The following is a 17,938-nucleotide window of genomic DNA, read 5'->3' as shown; positions in this document are numbered from 1 at the left end:
GTTTACTCAACTCATTCACACTATCATGATTATTGTTTAGAGAGAAGATCAGCACAAGGGCGTAAAGTGTAAGATATAGCAAGAGAGGACAATATGGTGCAAGGTAGCCAAAGTGGAATCAAAAGTCATAGGCCTAATCATCAATCAAATATGAAATATAAAACCAAAATATAATCTACATATAAAGACAACATGTCATCTACATGTGTTATAGAATAGCTCCCTTCTCACATCCCAGGTCATGTTTGGACTGGAACGTGACAACTCAACAGGCTATGCGCATCTCCCCAATAGCCTACAGACAACTTTCCTGAGTGCAATGTGATTAATGTGACAGATATGTACAGTATAACAAGCATAGTGAAGAAGGTAAAGATCCCACCTCTGACGCACAGCAGAGACATCGCTGCTGAGATTTCCCCTGGAGCAAGAGTCCCTCAACAATTTAAAAACACTCATTGCGTTTCAATGAATGTACTCCCCAAACGCTTGTTGCATCGTAAACTATCCTCCCTCCCTTGGGACATTCAGCGGATGGATGATGCGCCGCTGCCATTTACTTGGATCAGAGGTTGGACGAACGCTCCTCCAGCTCACGATACGCAATGGTGGAGAACTACAGTGTGGTGATGTGTCGTTCACGAACGAACGGCTCTTTTTGAACGGATCTTTTTGTTGAACGTCGGGAACCGAAATGCATCGGTGAAAGATCCATTCATCTGGCTCTCTGATTTGCATACTGCTACTACTGCTTGTTGAGCTCAGATCAACGTTTTTCTGCAGATAAATTACAACATCATTGTCTAAAGGGGGTGAATCCTCACTGCAGAAACAATACATAGTGGGGAGAGCGGGTCAATCTGGTCCACGAGGATTTATTTCATGCTTAGAAATGAGTTCTTCAATTGTTGACGCGCATTTCAGAATCGGACTTCATGTTAGCCTACCTTTTGGCTTTTACATTGAATATTTGGTGCTCAAGAGTTGTGATTGTATGTTTGTTTGTACAGTTATGGCTGTCCTGTTATTATTTTGTGTACTCACTAAACACCCACATTTGTATTTGTGTGGGAAATGTTTGTAGGCTATGGTTGCTGTTTGTATTTCATTGAACTTTAGGTCCATACAAAGAGAAATCACACAACATAGACTACCAAATAACCTTAGGCAAAAATACACGAAATAAAAGTCAAGTGAAAATGGTTATAAATGTCTTTATCAATTATGAGTAGATCAACAATATCGACTTTTGGACACTGATGCGCAGGAGAACCCCTAGCTGTCAATCAAGCAGGCGCGGTGAACCGATTATGACGCGCAAGCGTTTCAAATGACGCAACAATACAGCTCCAGACCAGAGAAAGTTAATGCCAAAGATATTATTCGGTTCCACACTAAAACTGCGCTTTGACAAGTGTGATTTGAGGTGAGTCAAATATTTACACAAGTTTACAATACATGAACCAACCGCTAGCCTACTTAGCCTATAATTCTGTCATGGTAAGATAACACATGTGAAGGTGAAATGTCTGCTAAATGACTAAAATGGAAATGGAAAATGAAGGTGAACGTTAATGTATTTGAAATATTTTTTCTTTCTGACATTATAAAATACAATTATATCTTTGTTTTTTTCTGTTGCTATCAATCAGTCCATCTATATCTACTCTTCTGTCTGTCTGTCTTGCTGACTTATCTGTCTGTCTGTCTGTCGGACTATCTGTCTGTCTGTGTACTGTCTAGCCAGCATATGCCAGAAAGGTTCTTTCACACAGGCTCATATTCACAAAGTCTCATAGAAGGAGTGCTGATCAATAATCAGTTTTGTCTTTTAAATCAAACTGATTACGTTTTGATGAACAGGGGGGGGATCTGATCCTAGATCAGCACTCCTACCCTGAAACACTTTGTGAACACAATCCAGGTGTACTGGGATTATGAAGTTGTGATGAGGTATTATTATATTACTTGTGCTGATGCATGATGGGTTGTAAGCGAGAGCTTGAGTACTGTAGTGTGTAGACTATTTCTGAATTCACTGACCTGGTGAGTAAATGTTGTGTACAATGGCCCCATCTAGTGACAGAAACATAGAAACACACATTGTTGCTGAACGAAGGCATCTCTTTATTTTCCAGAAATAAAACTTGTAGACCTTTCCTGCAGTCTCTGAGGAGATGGACACCTCTTCTTGTTCTGGACGATCTCCGTCTCCTACTGGGACTGTCTTCTTACCCCCTCCTATCATGTGGAACAGTCTGTAAGTCATTCATCACATAACCTAGCTCTGGTCCAGGGCATTATGTGCGGCTTGCTGAAGGAAGGCTCAGTGTCTGCAAGCTGCACGTAACGCCCTGGACCAGAGCTACACATTACCCACCTCTGGCCATCATGGACAGTCAACTCATTACATTCACGTACTGTAAGTCACAGTTGTGTGAGTTGTGTTATTAAAGACAGTTTAATTGCGCAGAGGTTTAATTATTATTTTAACGCTGTAATAAATTGTCTGAGTTCACTTCCTAAATAATGTGTTGACATTCATTTGCTCCCAGCTACAAGCAGGCAGAGATGGAGGTTCAGTTCCTGAGAGAAGAGAAGAAGACCTGTACAAAGAAGGAAGCCCACATGCTTGAGTTGAGAGGGAAGGATCGAACGATCCGAAATCAGAAGAAGGAGATGGACAGACTTCAAGTCTGCCTCTGGGAGGAGGAAAAGAAGAAGAGGAATGGTGGAATGGAGAAGGACAAGATCATTGAACATCTACAGTCTGAGACAGACCATCTCAGATCCATTTTAAAAGAGGAAAGGAGGAGAAGAAGAGTAGAAAGGGGTCTAATGAATGAGTGGAAGGCTGAGATCCTGAGACTGAGGGAGTCAGAGAGCCAGAGAGAGGCAGAGAGCCAGTGGGAGGCAGAGAGACAGAGGGAGGCAGAGAGACAGAGAGAAGCAGAGAGACAGAGGGAGGCAGAGAGCCAGAGAGAAGCAGAGAGACAGAGGGAGGCAGAGAGACAGAGAGAAGCAGAGAGACAGAGAGAAGCAGAGAGACAGAGGGAGGCAGAGAGAGTCACAGAAGCGATGGAGAACCAGAGAAAAATGCAGGAGATCAAGAGAGTCAAACATCTGCTGGAGCTACTGATGGTGGATCTACAACTGGCCCACGTAAGACATGTCATTGTTATTATTAAATGGCCGTGTATATTCACCCAGCTGAAAATGAATGACGGTGGACAGCGGTACACTAACCCAATGTTAACTTTTATGCCTTTCCTTTCCTTAACGTTAACCCTTACCTTGACCTCACTGAAACTATACCTAACCTTTACCTTAACCCAACCCTAGGTCCTGAACCTAACCTTCATTTATCTCAACCCCTATGCCTTTCTTCTGCCGGTTGAATATCCACTTCCTTATTAACATCATTACTGTTGTTGTTGTTGATAACTGTATGTGTGCAGGTTGTAAATAATTGCATTAGTGAAACATCATTTGTAGGAGTAATTTCTACAAGCATAAACATTAGAGGCAACATTGTTATAACATCACACAAATTGCAACAGGAATTTCTCAAACCCCTAACTGAATGGGCAAGCTAGTTGTGTGTTTGTATTTGTCCATAAAATGTCTCATAATTCTTTCAAACATGTCAATACATTAATTGACAATGAATTGTCCAGATGAATTGATCAAAATAACCCTGCTATTGATGTTGTCCAGTGTTTGATTCAATTACCTAGGTCTAGGTTGTATTTCTATGTATCATTCTCTGCAAATCCTTTGAAAGTATGTCTTGGTCATAGATTATCACTAATTTCACCTTTTAAAATGAAGCAAGAGATAGAGAGATTGAGGCTATGGCAGAAAGTCATGGAGGATCAGCGACCAAGACTGGCCTGGAACAACAAACCTATTGAGACAGAAAGAGAGAGGGAAAGAGAGAGGGAAAAGGAGAGAGAAAGGGAGATGGAAAGGGAGAGAAAAGCAGAATTGGAAAGACAAGAAATGAAGAAGAAAGTGAAACAGGCAGAAGAAACGATAAAAGCGTTAGAACGAGAGATTGAGACATTGAAAGAGATGGAAAAGGAAATCATATTTGAAAGAGAAAGAGACATGTGTATTGCAGAGAATGAGAAAGTCAAACTGGTTAACGGAAAGGTAAAAGAGTTAGAGAGAGAGGTTGAGAGACTGAAAGAAGATATGACAACAAAAGAGATTCAATACAAAATCAAATTTGAAAGAGCGAAAGAAGCATATAGAAGACAGAATGAGAGAGTGAAACAGGTTAACCAAAATGTACTAGTGTTAGACAGAGAGGTTGTGAGAATGAAAGAAGAGATTAGATTGAAAGACGAGACTGAACCAGAGAGAACATTTGATAGAGACAGAGAGAGAGAAAATGATTGGAGACGAAGTGAAGAGGAGATGAAAAATAGAGTGGAGAGAGAGATGGAGATGGAGACAGCCCTCATCAATGACAAAAAGACGTCTGAATTGGAGGAAGTCTTCAAGAAAATCAAGGTACAGCTGATAGAATTAGAAAATATGGAAACAGACGAATATAAATGGAAACAGAACCAAATGGACATGGAGGAGAAGATGGAGGGTGAGAACAACAAACAGAAAGAGGTAGAAAGAAAGAGAATGGAGAAAGTACCAAAACAGAGACAACAAGTAGATAAGAAGGAGATGGAGAGCGAAGAAGAAGAAGAAGAAAGATGTAAACAGAAGCAAATAGAGATGGAAGAGGAAGAAAGAGAGAGGGAGAAAGTGAGACAGAGAGAGATCAAAAGAAAGAGAATGGAGAAGAGACAAAAAAATATGGAAAGAGAGCAAGAGAGACAGAGAGAGATTGAAAGAGAGAATGAAGAAGAAAGATTTAAACAGAAGAAAATAGAGATGGAAGAGGAAGAACGAGAAGAAGAGAGACAGAGAGAGATTGAAAGAGAGAATGAAGAGGAACTATTTAAACAGAAGCAAATAGAGATGGAAGAGGAAGTACGAGAAGGAGAGAGACAGAGAGAGATTGAAAGAAAGAGAAAGGAGAAGAGACTAAAAAATATGGAAAGAGAAGAAGAGAGACAGAGAGAGATTAAAAGAGAGAATGAAGAGGAACTATTTAAACAGAAGCAAATAGAGATGGAAGAGGAAGTACGAGAAGAAGAGAGACAGAGAGAGATTGAAAGAAAGAGAAAGGAGAAGAGACCAAAAAATATGGAGAGCAAACAAGAGAGACAGAGAGAGATTGAAAGAGTGAATGAAGAAGAAAGATGTAAACAGAAGCAAATAGAGATGGAAGAGGAAGAAAGAGAGAGGGAGAAAGTGAGACAGAGAGAGATCAAAAGAAAGAGAATGGAGAAGAGACAAAAAAATATGGAAAGAGAGCAAGAGAGACAGAGAGAGATTGAAAGAGAGAATGAAGAAGAAAGATGTAAACAGAAGCAAATAGAGATGGAAGAGGAAGAAAGTGAAGAGAGACAGAGAGAGAATGAAGAAGAAATATGTAAACAAAAGCAAATAGAGATGGAAGAGGAAGAAAGAGAAGAAGAGAGACAGAGAGAGATGGGAGAGAAAGAGAGACGACAACAACAAGAGGAGAAAAAGAGAAAGTTTGAGAGAGATCAAGAAGAAGAAGATATATGGAAACAGAAGCAAATTGACATGGAGAAGGAGGGAAGAGAGAAGAAGAAGATACAGAGAAAGATAGAAGAGATACACAGACGACAACAACAAGAGGAGAGACAGAAACAAATGGAGAAAGAGAAAGAAAGGGAGAAAGACAATGAGAATCAGGGAGAGATAGAATTAAAAGATCAGCAACAGAAAGAGATGGAGAAAGAAAATATGATTATGAGAGAGAGGGAGGAAGCAGGAAGAAGAAATGAGGGGCAGAATGAACTGGAGATAGAACAGGAGAGAGAGATGGAAGAAAAGCAGGAAGTGATTATTAAGAAAGCAGAGGAAGAGTACATGGAAAGAGAAGAGAGAGGAAAGGAAGTAAGCATGAAGAAAGATGTAGTAGTTAATGTTAAAGCTAAAGCACGGGAAGTCTTCAATAGACGTAAAGAGAGGAGGTTAGAAGTGTTGAAGGGGGAACGAGAACACATAGAAAGAGGACAACAAATCAGGAGGGAGAAGGAGGAAAGACGGCTGGAGATGGAAAGAAAACAGGAGAGGGCAAGACAACAAGAGGAGCAGGATAAAAAACGAGAGATTGGAATTGCCAGACAGAAAGAAATGTTCAGACTAAGAGAGGAGGAGAGGCAGAGAGAGGAAAAGAGAGAGGAGGAGAGGCAGAGAGAGGAAAAGAGAGAGGAGGAGAGAAAGAGAGCCATTGAAGGCCATTTAGCTTTAATCGGAGAGAGAGAGAACATCATAAAGGCAAACAAAAGAGAGGAGATGTCAGAAGAGGAAAGAAGAGAGATCCCTGGGAATTACAAGATGGGTGAGATAGAGAACAGTGAAGAGGAGGAGGAGAAGGAAGATGACAAGGAGGACATTCTCCCACCTGATAAAAGTATCCGAAGGAGAGCTGTGGACTGGGTGAATAAGAAGTGGGAGAAGAGGAACCTCAAAAAGATCGAGAGAACGTATCAGAGAGAGGCTGAGGAGGGCTATAAGATCGTCCACCTAGGTAAGACCTGTTTTACCTCTGCTTATGACATCATCCTCTTTAGTCTCCTCTACACACATAAGTTCCAAGCCAGTCATCATGTTGCATCATTGTTTCAATATAAAACTACTGTCCAAAGAATATGTTAGCTGACATGGCTAATTGAGTGACTGACTGACATAACAAGAAAAATACTGCTGATGTAACAACCACGTTTTTAAATGATACCTTATGTCATCTACTAGTCTAACTCTCAAGACTAAGTAGAGACCCAGAAAGAGTTCCTAAAAAACACACACAAAAAAGGGTTTTGGGGGGGTCGGGGGTCCCCTAGTTGCCATGGAGCCCTAAGCTATCACATAGGCCCTGGCACTATACAAGGAATAGGTGCCATTTGGGACTCATGTTCAACTTAGGGTCAGGTCAATTCGGGATGGGAATTATTGCACTTTATTGACAAATTCCATGCCTTGCTCAATTGAAAAGATTAAAGAATCATTGAGCTCCAACTGTGTTTTCTATTCTTAATTCCCTGTGTCCATTACATTTAAGTTGATACCAGATCCACTAAGTTGAATGTGAACTCTACTTCTTCTCCCCTCCCAGCCTTCCCTGGACACCCAAGGGTAATATCCACCATGACCCGGGCAGAGAGAGAGAGGGAGAAGAGGAAGGAGCTGCTGAAGGATGAGGAGAGAAGGAAGAAGTTGGAGGATTTCAATAAGCAGTGGAGAGAGCAGTCCCTGCTTAAAAAAAGGACTCATCAAAATCTGAAGGAGGAGAGGGAGAGGATGATGGAAAAGTACCTGGAGCAGATGAATCTGGAGGCTGATGCTCAAATCAACACCCGGTGTCTAACCACCCAACACAGCCACGATTCCAACCACGGTCAGGCATTGCCGGGATGGGCCACAGGCCAACAAGTAAGCCAAGAGCCTGTTGGATCTGGAGATGGCCAGCAGGAGGGGCCAAGGAGGCAGCAGGCATGGGCAGAGAACCAGGAGGGGAGTTCGGAGAACCAGCAGGAGTGGCCAGAGAACCAACAGGGGGTGCCAGAGAGCCAGCAGCTAGAAGCTCCAGAAGAGGCTGAAACTTCAGAGCCAACCTCCAAGAACAAGAAAAGGCCAGGCATCTGGAAGAGAATTAAGATGAGGTAAATAATGTTTAAACATGTATTCATGTTACACTGTCTATATATATGTTGTCACTTTAAAAGTGACATTATCCAAATGTGAGGGTTTAGTGTACATGCAACACACATGTAAATATATAGATACTTACCTGTCTCTGTGATGTCTTACAGCATTCCTGACGTGCTGTCTGCCTAGAGCTGGAACTCGATGAAGCCACAGTTCCACTGAGGTTACATTGGTAATTAAAAGTGTCGCCCAATAATTCCTCCTCCTCTTTAAGTCATCAAGCCACATTTCCTCCACAAAACATTATATTCTCCTCAAGCCAGAAAGTATCCTCTTTATCAAGGCAACAAATCATCTAAGGTCAGTGACTCTCCTCCCCAGAGCAGAGATTCTCATCTTTATCCAAGTTGAATTCATCTCTGCTCACCACCTCTACTGTCCTAGAAAATATCCCCAAATGGACATGGTTTAAACAGAAGTCCTCCCCTCAGACCAGTGGCTCCACAGACCAGAGTTTCTCATCTTTATTCAAGTTGAATGCAACTCTGATCATTTCCACCACCTCACCTGTTAAGGGGAGGTGCTGAAAAGGAGGTCTGGGAGGAGGTCTGCAGGTAGCCTGGACCGGACCGGTAGCAGCTAAGTTGCTGGCTCCATCCCCGGGCAGAGCAGCTCAAGTCAGGCCAGTGATGTTTGTTGATGTCATTTTCGTTAGCAAAGTTGTACGCTTTAATAAAAGCAGTTATTAAAAAAGCAATATTGTTGTTACGGTGTGGATTGTTGTTATTTATTAGAATTGAAACATCCAGTAGTCATGGTAGATGTTAGACTTTCAATGAGACACCTAACATTCCATCAGTCTGACACAATGTGTGACATGTTATATTAGAGAGGAGTCCTCTATACACATAAATTGCACTATAACGGTGACAAACGGTGCCCACAAATAGTTGGGACAGCTTTATGTAGAACCTATTTACTTTTTGGAGGTGAAATGTAGCTAAAAAATGTGCTATCCTCTGCTCAGAGGGTTAAGGAACCGTCTTAAAACTGCAACGCAAACAATTGCCTGTAAATGAAAAATATCAATTCCTTCTCAACTACATGGCATAGAGATCTCAAATAAATTTGACACTGTAAAGAGACCTCTTCTCTCCAATACAATTAGTTACATTTTTTTTTACTTCTATAAAATCTACAAAATGTAAAATAAATCACTTTACATAAAAAATACTTTAAAAAAACATCAATATCTTCCACCCCATAAGACTTTCATGAATACAACCAACTGTTATTGGTTCAGGGACGTCATGCCTTCAATCAACTGCAATTATGTTTGGACTTTTGGACATTACAAATTAAGTCAAATTGAAAACAGTATTGGTATTGTTGAATTAGGTTTTTTAGAATAGCAAGCTAGGACTGATGGTTTGGTTATCTAAACTAGCAAGTATGTTTGTTTGGTTACCAAGGCAACTATTGTAGCTATCTAGTAAACTTGCTAGCTACTTCAGTGGATGTTGAACTCATTTCCACCGGCAAATGAACACATTTCTACCGGCAAATGTGTTAAATTATAGCCATGGTATAAAAGGGATAATCAACTCAGGGCTTTATGGTTCTCTGGAAAATAATGCAAATCCATGGAAGGTCAGTTCCACAGTGTTCATTATTTACCATAGAACACATAGTCCCTCGTTGATTATCCCTGACATAACTTTATGAGCTGGATTTGCCTTTCTTTGCAACAGTGGAAGCTGCTGAGGAGACGACAGCTCATAATAATGGTTGGAATGGAGTCAATGGAGTGGTATCAACCCATCAAAGATGTGGTTTCCATGTGTTTGATACCACTCAATTGACTTCATTCCAGAAATTATTATGAGCTGTCCTCCCCTCAGAAGCCTCCACTGCTTTGCAATTAGTTTGTTCGTTTTCAGTTGTTAGCATTTAGCTAACAGCGTCTATGTGAATTTGCTAACAGTTGTGCTAATTTGTTAGCATTCTGGAAATAGATGCCCATAGGCTTTTCTTGTGTTTTTAGCATCCCCTCATGTGCTATGTTGGTAGTACTTTAAATCCTGGTATGAGAGAAGGACGGTATGACTATATGAAAATCTGGATACAGCCCAAGCCTAATTACCACACCTACCACAACTACCACACCTATGTACCACAACTACCACCCCTATCTACCACAACTACCACACCTACCTATCACAACTACCACAACTACCACACCGACCTACCACAACTACCACACCTACCATCACCACACCTACCACACCCACAACTACACAACCAACCATCACCAAACCTACCTACCACAACTACCACACCTACATACCACAACTACCACCCCTATCTACCACAACTACCACACCTACCTACAACAACTACCACACCTACCACACTGACCTACCACAACTACCAGCAACACATCGACCAAACCTACCATCATTAAGTCAAACAACATCTAAATTAGCAATTTGCTACTGTAGGTCTATACTGCTCCTACATGGTGTAACAATACATCATGTAGATGTATATAATGAACAGACTATGTCTATACTGCTCCTACATGGTGTAACAATACATCATGTAGATGTATATAATGAACAGACTTGGTCTATACTGCTCCTACATGGTGTGACAATACATCATGTAGATGTATATAATGAACAGACTAGGTCTATACTGCTCCTACATGGTGTAACAATACATCATGTAGATGTATATAATGAACAGACTAGGTCTATACTGCTCCTACATGGTGTAACAATACATCATGTAGATGTATATAATGAACAGACTAGGTCTATACTGCTCCTACATGGAGTAACAATACATCATGTGGGGCTTTAAGGCGATGCTGTTGGTGTGACGTATAATCTAGTGGACGGAACGCTTCTTTCAACAGCAGCAACAGTTAGTCAGCCACCTCGGTAGCTTGCTAGACAAAATAGCCGAACCGATAAAGCTCTTTAGACGTTTTAGTGTATATTAGCCACTGTGTTTTAAAACCACTTCTGTCGTCTAGTTAGTTATCCGATTTAATTTCATATTTACGGTGTTGTTGTTATTGGTCAGCTAGCGTGCTGGTTAAATTAGCATTAGCCTAGCTAGCTAACATCCCCGACCATGAGTTCACTAAGCTACTCTCCTCCTGCTAAAGAAGAGGTCTGCTGGACGGAGAAAGATGGTCTGTGGCTTAACGTTGTCGTGAAAGAGGAGGAATAGGATGTCACAATACAAAAACAAGTAAAGGGTGAGGCTGTTACAGTGAAAGAAGAAGAGAAAGACGTTTCAGTTAAAGAAGAGGAAGATTCGTTCAGAGTGAAAGAGGAGGATGTTACTGTTAAAGAAGAGGAAGAGAAAGAGGAGGATGCAGTTTTTGGAGTGAAAGAGGAGGAGGAGATTGCTGTCACATTGGAGGAAGACGAGGATGAAACTGGATATCTGGGCTCGATTTCCCAAAGACATGTTAAGGCATCCAATGGTTCTAACGATGAACGGGCCCTGATTAAAATCAAATCAAAATCAAATCAAATTTATTTATATAGCCCTTCGTACATCAGCTGAAATCTCAAAGTGCTGTACAGAAACCCAGCCTAAAACCCCAAACAGCAAGCAATGCATGTGAAAGAAGCACGGTGGCTAGGAAAAACTTCCTACGAAGAACTCCCTAGAAAGGCCAAAAACCTAGGAAGAAACCTAGAGAGGAACCAGGCTATGAGGGGTGGCCAGTCCTCTTATGGCTGTGCCGGGTGGATATTATAACAGAACATGGTCAAGATGTTAAAATGTTCATAAATGACCAGCATGGTCAAATAATAATAATCATAGTAGTTGTCGAGGGTGCAACAAGCACGTCCGGTGTACAGGTCAGGGTTCCGTAGCCGCAGGCAGAACAGTTGAAACTGGAGCAGCAGCATGGCCAGGTGGACTGGGGACAGCAATGAGTCATCATGCCAGGTAGTCCTGAGGCATGGTCCTAGGGCTCAGGTCCTCCGAGAAAAAGAAAAAAAGAGAGAAAGAGAGAATTAGAGAGAGCATATTTAAATTCACACAGGACACCGGATAAGACAAGAGAATACTCCAGATGTAACAGACTGACCCTAGCCCCCCGACACATGAACTACTGCAGCATAAATACTGGAGGCTGAGACAGGAGGGATCAGAAGACACTGTGGCCCCATCCGATGATACCCCTGGACAGGGCCAAACAGGCAGGATATAACCCCACCCACTTTGCCAAAGCACAGCCCCCACACCACTAGAGGGATGTCTACAACCACCAACTTACTGTCCGAAGACAAGGCCGAGTATAGCCCACAAAGATCTCCGCCATGGCACAACCCAAGGGGGGGGGGCGCAAACCCAGACAGGAAGACCACGTCAGTGACTCAACCCACTCAAGTGACGCACCCCTCCCATGGACGGCATGGAAGAACACCAGTAAGTCAGTGACTCAGCCCCTGTTATAGGGTTAGAGGCAGAGAATCCCAGTGGAAAGAGGGGAACCGGCAAGGCAGAGACAGCAAGGGCGGTTCGTTGCTCCAGCCTTTCCGTTCACCTTCACACTCCTGGGCCAGACTATACTTAATCATAGGACTTACTGAAGAGATAAGTCTTCAGTAAAGACTTAAAGGTTGAGACTGAGTCTGCGTCTCTCACATGGGTAGGCAGACCATTCCATAAAAATGGAGCTCTATAGGAGAAAGCCCTACCTCCAGCCGTTTGCTTAGAAATTCTAGGGACAATTAGGAGGCCTGCGTCTTGTGACCGTAGCGTACGTGTAGGTATGTACGGCAGGACCAAATCAGAAAGATAGGTAGGAGCAAGCCCATGTAATGCTTTGTAGGTTAGCAGTAAAACCTTGAAATCAGCCCTTGCCTTAACAGGAAGCCAGTGTAGGGAGGCTAGCACTGGAGTAATATGATCACATTTTTTGGTTCTAGTCAGGATTCTAGCAGCCGTATTTAGCACTAACTGAAGTTTGTTTAGTGCTTTATCCGGGTAGCCGGAAAGTAGAGCATTGCAGTAGTCGAGCCTAGAAGTAACAAAAGCATGGATTAATTTTTCTGCGTCATTTTTGGACAGAAAGTTTCTGATTTTTGCAATGTTACGTAGATGGAAAAAAGCTGCCCTTGAAACAGTCTTGATATGTTCTTCAAAAGAGAGATCAGGGTCCAGAGTAACGCCGAGGTCCTTCACAGTTTTATTTGAGACGACTGTACAACCATCCAGATTAATTGTCAGATTCAACAGAAGATCTCTTTGTTTCTTGGGACCTAGAACAAGCATCTCTGTTTTGTCCGAGTTTAAAAGTAGAAAGTTTGCAGCCATCCACTTCCTTATGTCTGAAACACAGGCTTCTAGCGAGGGAAATTTTGGGGCTTCACCATGTTTCATTGAAATGTACAGCTGTGTGTCGTCCGCATAGCAGTGAAATTTAACATTATGTTTTCGAATGACATCCCCAAGAGGTAAAATATATAGTGAAAACAATAGTGGTCCTAAAACGGAACCTTGAGGAACACCGAAATTTACATTTGTCAGAGGACAAACCATTCACAGAGACAAACTGATATCTTTCCGACAGATAAGATCTAAACCAGTCCAGAACTTGTCTATGTAGACCAATTTGGGTTTCCAATCTCTCCAAAAGAATGTGGTGATCGATGGTATCAAAAGCGGCACTAAGATCTAGGAGCACGAGGACAGATGCAGAGCCTCGGTCTGATGACATTAAAAGGTCATTTACCACCTTCACAAGTGCAGCCTCAGTGCTATGATGGGGTCTAAAACCAGACTGAAGCGTTTCGTATACATTGTTTGTCTTCAGGAAGGCAGTGAGTTGCTGTGCAACAGCTTTTTCTAAATTTTTTGAGAGGAATGGAAGATTCGATATAGGCCGATAGTTTTTTTATAATTTCAGGATCAAGATTCGGCTTTTTCAGGAGAGGCTTTATTACTGCCACTTTTAGTGAGCTTGGTACACATCCGGTGGATAGAGAGCCGTTTATTATGTTCAACATAGGAGGGCCAAGCACAGGAAGCAGCTCTTTCAGTAGTTTAGTTGGAATAGGGTCCAGTATGCAGCTTGAGGGTTTGGAGGCCATGATTATTTTCATTATTGTGTCAAGAGATATAGTACTAAAACACTTTAGTATCTCCCTTGATCCTAGGTCCTGGCAGAGTTGTGCAGAATCAGGACAATGGAGCTTTGGAGGAATACCCAGATTTAAAGAGGAGTCCGTAATTTGCTTTCTAATGATCATGATCTTTTCCTCAAAGAAGTTCATAAATTTATTACTGCTGAAGTGAAAGCCATCCTCCATTTGCGAATGCTGCTTTTTAGTTAGCTTTGCGACAGTATCAAAAAGAAATTTCGGATTGTTCTTATTTTCCTCAATTAAGTTGGAAAAATAGGATGATCGAGCAGCAGTGAGGGCTCTTCGATACTGCACGGTACTGTCTTTCCAAGCTAGTCGGAAGACTTCCAGTTTGGTGTGGCGCCATTTCCGTTCCAATTTTCTGGAAGCTTGCTTCAGAGCGCGTGTATTTTCTGTATACCAGGGAGCTAGTTTCTTATGACAGATGTTTTTAATTTTTAGAGGTGCAACTGCATCTAGGGTATTGCGCAAGGTTAAATTGAGTTCCTCGGTTAGGTGGTTAACTGATTTTTGTCCTCTGACGTCCTTGGGTAGGCAGAGGGAGTCTGGAAGGGCATCAAGGAATCTTTGGGTTGTCTGAGAATTTATAGCACGACTTTTAATGCTCCTTGGTTGGGGTCTGAGCAGATTATTTGTTGCAATTGTAAACGCAATAAAATGGTGGTCCGATAATCCAGGATTATGAGGAAAAACATTAAGATCCACAACATTTATTCCATGGGACAAAACTAGGTCCAAAGTATGACTGTGGCAGTGAGTAGGTCCAGAGACATGTTGGACAAAACCCACTGAGTCGATGATGGCTCCGAAAGCCTTTTGGAGTGGGTCTGTGGACTTTTCCATGTGAATGTTAAAGTCACCAAAAATTTGAATATTATCTGCTATGACTACAAGATCCGATAGGAATTCAGGGAACTCAGTAAGGAACACTGCATATGGCCCAGGAGGCCTGTAAACAGTAGCTATAAAAAGTGAGTGAGTAGACTGCATAGATTTCATGACTAGAAGCTCAAAAGACGAAAACGTCATTGTTTTTTTTTTTTGTAAATTGAAATTTGCTATCGTAAATGTTAGCAACACCTCCGCCTTTGCCGGATGCACGGGGGGTATGGTCACTAGTGTAACCAGGGGGTGAGGCCTCATTTAACACAGTAAATTCATCAGGCTTAAGCCATGTTTCAGTCAGGCCAATCACATCAAGATTATTATCAGTGATTAGTTCATTGACTATAACTGCCTTGGAAGTGAGGGATCTAACATTAAGTAACCCAATCTAACCACTAGGCTACCTGCCGCCTCTACACTCTAACCACTAGGCTACCTGCCGCCTCTACACTCTAACCACTTGGCTACCTGCAATCTCTTTCAATAATGGCAGGAATGGAGGAGGTCTTTATACTAGTGAGATTACTAAAACTAGTAAGTACTGTCTTAAAAACAGAGGCACAAACTCTGCAGTTGTTGATCTGATGTTTGGTGTTAAAGGGGAAATATGAAATAGCTACATCCATATTTAGACTTTTTAAATGATTTATTTTTAGCCATTGATTCTTGAAGAATATAACACATGCCTCATGAGCTTAGTTCAACTGTTGTACCCCATCAGAACCCCAAATAAGCTTTTTTTACTCCAATGTTTAGAAACAATTTAAATGATAAACAAACACTGTAAACACTCAACATGGTTAAAACTATAATGTTGATATCATCGATGGTCAGTCCTTGCATCCGTAGGTCCGTCTCTGCATTTGAGAGTAGTTACATTTCTCCAGCCCCATCATCATCTTATAACCAAACTAGTGGTGGAATGACAGCTTTGTTATTGTATGAACTGCAGATTGGTTGATAGATGTGTGGCTATTTTATAGGGGTAACCTAGGATTTAAACAGTAACAAAATGGCTGCCCAGAGACTTGGTTTGGTAAACAGCTGAGGGATGGGGGAAGGAGAAGTGTAACTACTCTCAAATTCATAGAGAAAGCTATTGTAGCAACCGTAACCCAACACATAGCAACCTCGTCAAGAAGTTCAGACATCTTGGTGTAACAGTTATAAGGTGTTGGCTTGACAGTCGCTGTACCCAGGTTTGAGTTCAGCTCAGGACTACCCCCTGAATTCACTACACTATGAATACAAGGACTGGCTGGCCATAAGGTCAAAATGATAGTTTTAAACAAGATTAAGGCTATACAGTGCTTGTTAACAAACAGTGTGTTATACGAGCTTATGTTTTGGTTTCTGGTGGGGTAATAAAGTTGAAACATTTGAGGCATTTATAAGTTATATTCTTCAAGAATCAATGGTTATATAGTAAATGGGTCTTTCTATAACTGCCAGTGTAGATTTCCTATGGGGGTCAAATTGTTAGAGCTGTTGATAAGTCATTAGGTGTGTTAGAATACTCATACTAACCGTACTATTTGTGATGTTAATTAAGTATATAGTGTGCTTATTGGTCATAGTATGATGTAGTTAGTATGCCAAAAGTTCCCGGATGTCGTACTAAATTCGCCATAATATGACGTAAACACGCAGTACGTTAGGGCCCATAATGCAATTCTTCAGGAAATGGGTGTGGCTTCACATTGTTTTCAGATTTGTAGAAAATGGCAGAAAATATGCAGCCGAAGTCCAACGAGAGCCGATACAAATTCATTGCTTTAACTAGTTATGACAAATGTTAAGAAAATGTTGAGCAATGTAATAAAGTTATGCCTTTTCAAATAAGTTACCTTACACGTTATTTTGGCTGACAATTTGCTAGCATGTTATTACAGCAGTATGTACCGGTATGTTAACCTCTATGGGCTAGGTGGGACGCGATATTCAAATACCTTAGAAATGCTATTACTTCAATTTCTCAAACATATGACTATTTTACACCATTTTAAAGACAAGACTCTCGTTTATCTAACCACACTGTCCGATTTCAAAAAGGCTTTACAACGAAAGCAAAACATTAGATTATGTCAGCAGAGTACCCAGCCAGAAATAATCAGACACCCATTTTTCAAGCTAGCATATAATGTCACATAAACCCAAACCACAGCTAAATGCAGCACTAACCTTTGATGATCTCCATCAGATGACACACCTAGGACATTATGTTATACAATACATGCATGTTTTGTTCAATCAAGTTCATATTTATATCAAAAACCAGCTTTTTACATTAGCATGTGACGTTCAGAACTAGCATACCCCCGCAAACTTCCGGTGAATTTACTAAATTACTCACGATAAACGTTCACAAAAAACATAACAATTATTTTAAGAATTATAGATACAGAACTCCTCTATGCACTTGCTATGTCCGATTTTAAAATAGCTTTTCGGTGAAAGCACATTTTGCAATATTCTGAGTAGATAGCCCGGCATCACAGGGCTAGCTATTTAGACACCCACCAAGTTTAGCACTCACCAAAATCAGATTTACTATAAGAAAAATGTTATTACCTTTGCTGTTCTTCGTCAGAATGCACTCCCAGGACTTCTACTTCAACAACAAATGTTGGTTTGGTTCAAAATAATCCATAGTTATATCCAAATAGTGGCGTTTTGTTCGTGCGTTCAAGACACTATCTGAAGTGTAAATAAGGGTCACGCGCACGACGCATTTCGTGACAAAAAAATTCTAAATATTCCATTACCGTACTTCGAAGCATGTCAACCGCTGTTTAAAATCAATTTTTATGCCATTTTTCTCGTAAAAAAGCGATAATATTCCGACCGGGAGTGGTGGTTTTCGTTCAAAGAGAGACAAAGTAAACATTGAGTCGACTCGGGCACACGCGCCCCGTCCCATTGTCCTCAGATCGGCCACTTACAAAATGCGCTAATGTTTTTCAGCCATGGGCTGCAAAGCCACGATTCAGCTTTCTGGCGCCTTCTGAGAGCCTATGGGAGCGTTAGAAAATGTCACGTCATGCCAGAGATCCCCTGTTTTTGTTAGAGATGATCAATAAGGCCATGAAATGGTCAGAGAGAGCGCTTCCTGTTTGGAATCTTCT

At 41.3% G+C, this 17,938-nt stretch overlaps 1 protein-coding gene and 1 pseudogene across 3 annotated transcripts; both read left to right on the top strand.

The window, feature by feature from the left end:
- Positions 1-5,423: 5,423 nt before the first annotated feature.
- On the top strand, positions 5,424-8,506 carry LOC123732826 (trichohyalin-like). Of its 3 annotated transcripts, none has more exons than XM_045712153.1 (4): positions 5,424-6,260; positions 6,291-6,631; positions 7,217-7,763; positions 7,914-8,506. In XM_045712153.1, the coding sequence occupies exons 1-4, from the start codon at positions 5,449-5,451 to the stop codon at positions 7,936-7,938; spliced, it is 1,725 nt and encodes a 574-aa protein (XP_045568109.1). In that variant the 5' UTR covers positions 5,424-5,448; the 3' UTR covers positions 7,939-8,506. The 3 variants fall into 3 exon arrangements, with proteins under 3 accessions (XP_045568109.1, XP_045568101.1, XP_045568097.1); XM_045712145.1 differs by having other exon boundaries at positions 5,425-6,290; positions 6,321-6,631; XM_045712141.1 differs by having other exon boundaries at positions 5,427-6,631.
- Positions 8,507-16,479: 7,973 nt separating this feature from the next.
- The window catches only part of LOC123738885 (zinc finger protein 2 homolog), a 71,223-nt pseudogene continuing 69,764 nt past the window's right edge, over positions 16,480-17,938 (top strand).

The sequence above is a fragment of the Salmo salar genome, chromosome ssa02, assembly GCF_905237065.1.
Source record: "Salmo salar chromosome ssa02, Ssal_v3.1, whole genome shotgun sequence".
Lineage (NCBI taxonomy): Eukaryota > Metazoa > Chordata > Actinopteri > Salmoniformes > Salmonidae > Salmo > Salmo salar.
Note: the sequence above shows the minus strand (reverse complement) of the source record. Positions and strands in the feature narration are given on the sequence as shown.

What these genes read in the sequence shown, in the direction of transcription:
- LOC123732826 (XM_045712141.1), top strand. Translation starts at nt 5,449, where the DNA reads ATGGAAGAGGAAGAAAGTGAAGAGAGACAGAGAGAGAATGAAGAAGAA. An exon ending in CTATAAGATCGTCCACCTAG is followed by an intron (nt 6,632 to 7,216) that starts GTAAGACCTGTT and finishes CTCCCCTCCCAG; the next exon opens with CCTTCCCTGGACACCCAAGG. An exon ending in TGGAAGAGAATTAAGATGAG is followed by an intron (nt 7,764 to 7,913) that starts GTAAATAATGTT and finishes GATGTCTTACAG; the next exon opens with CATTCCTGACGTGCTGTCTG.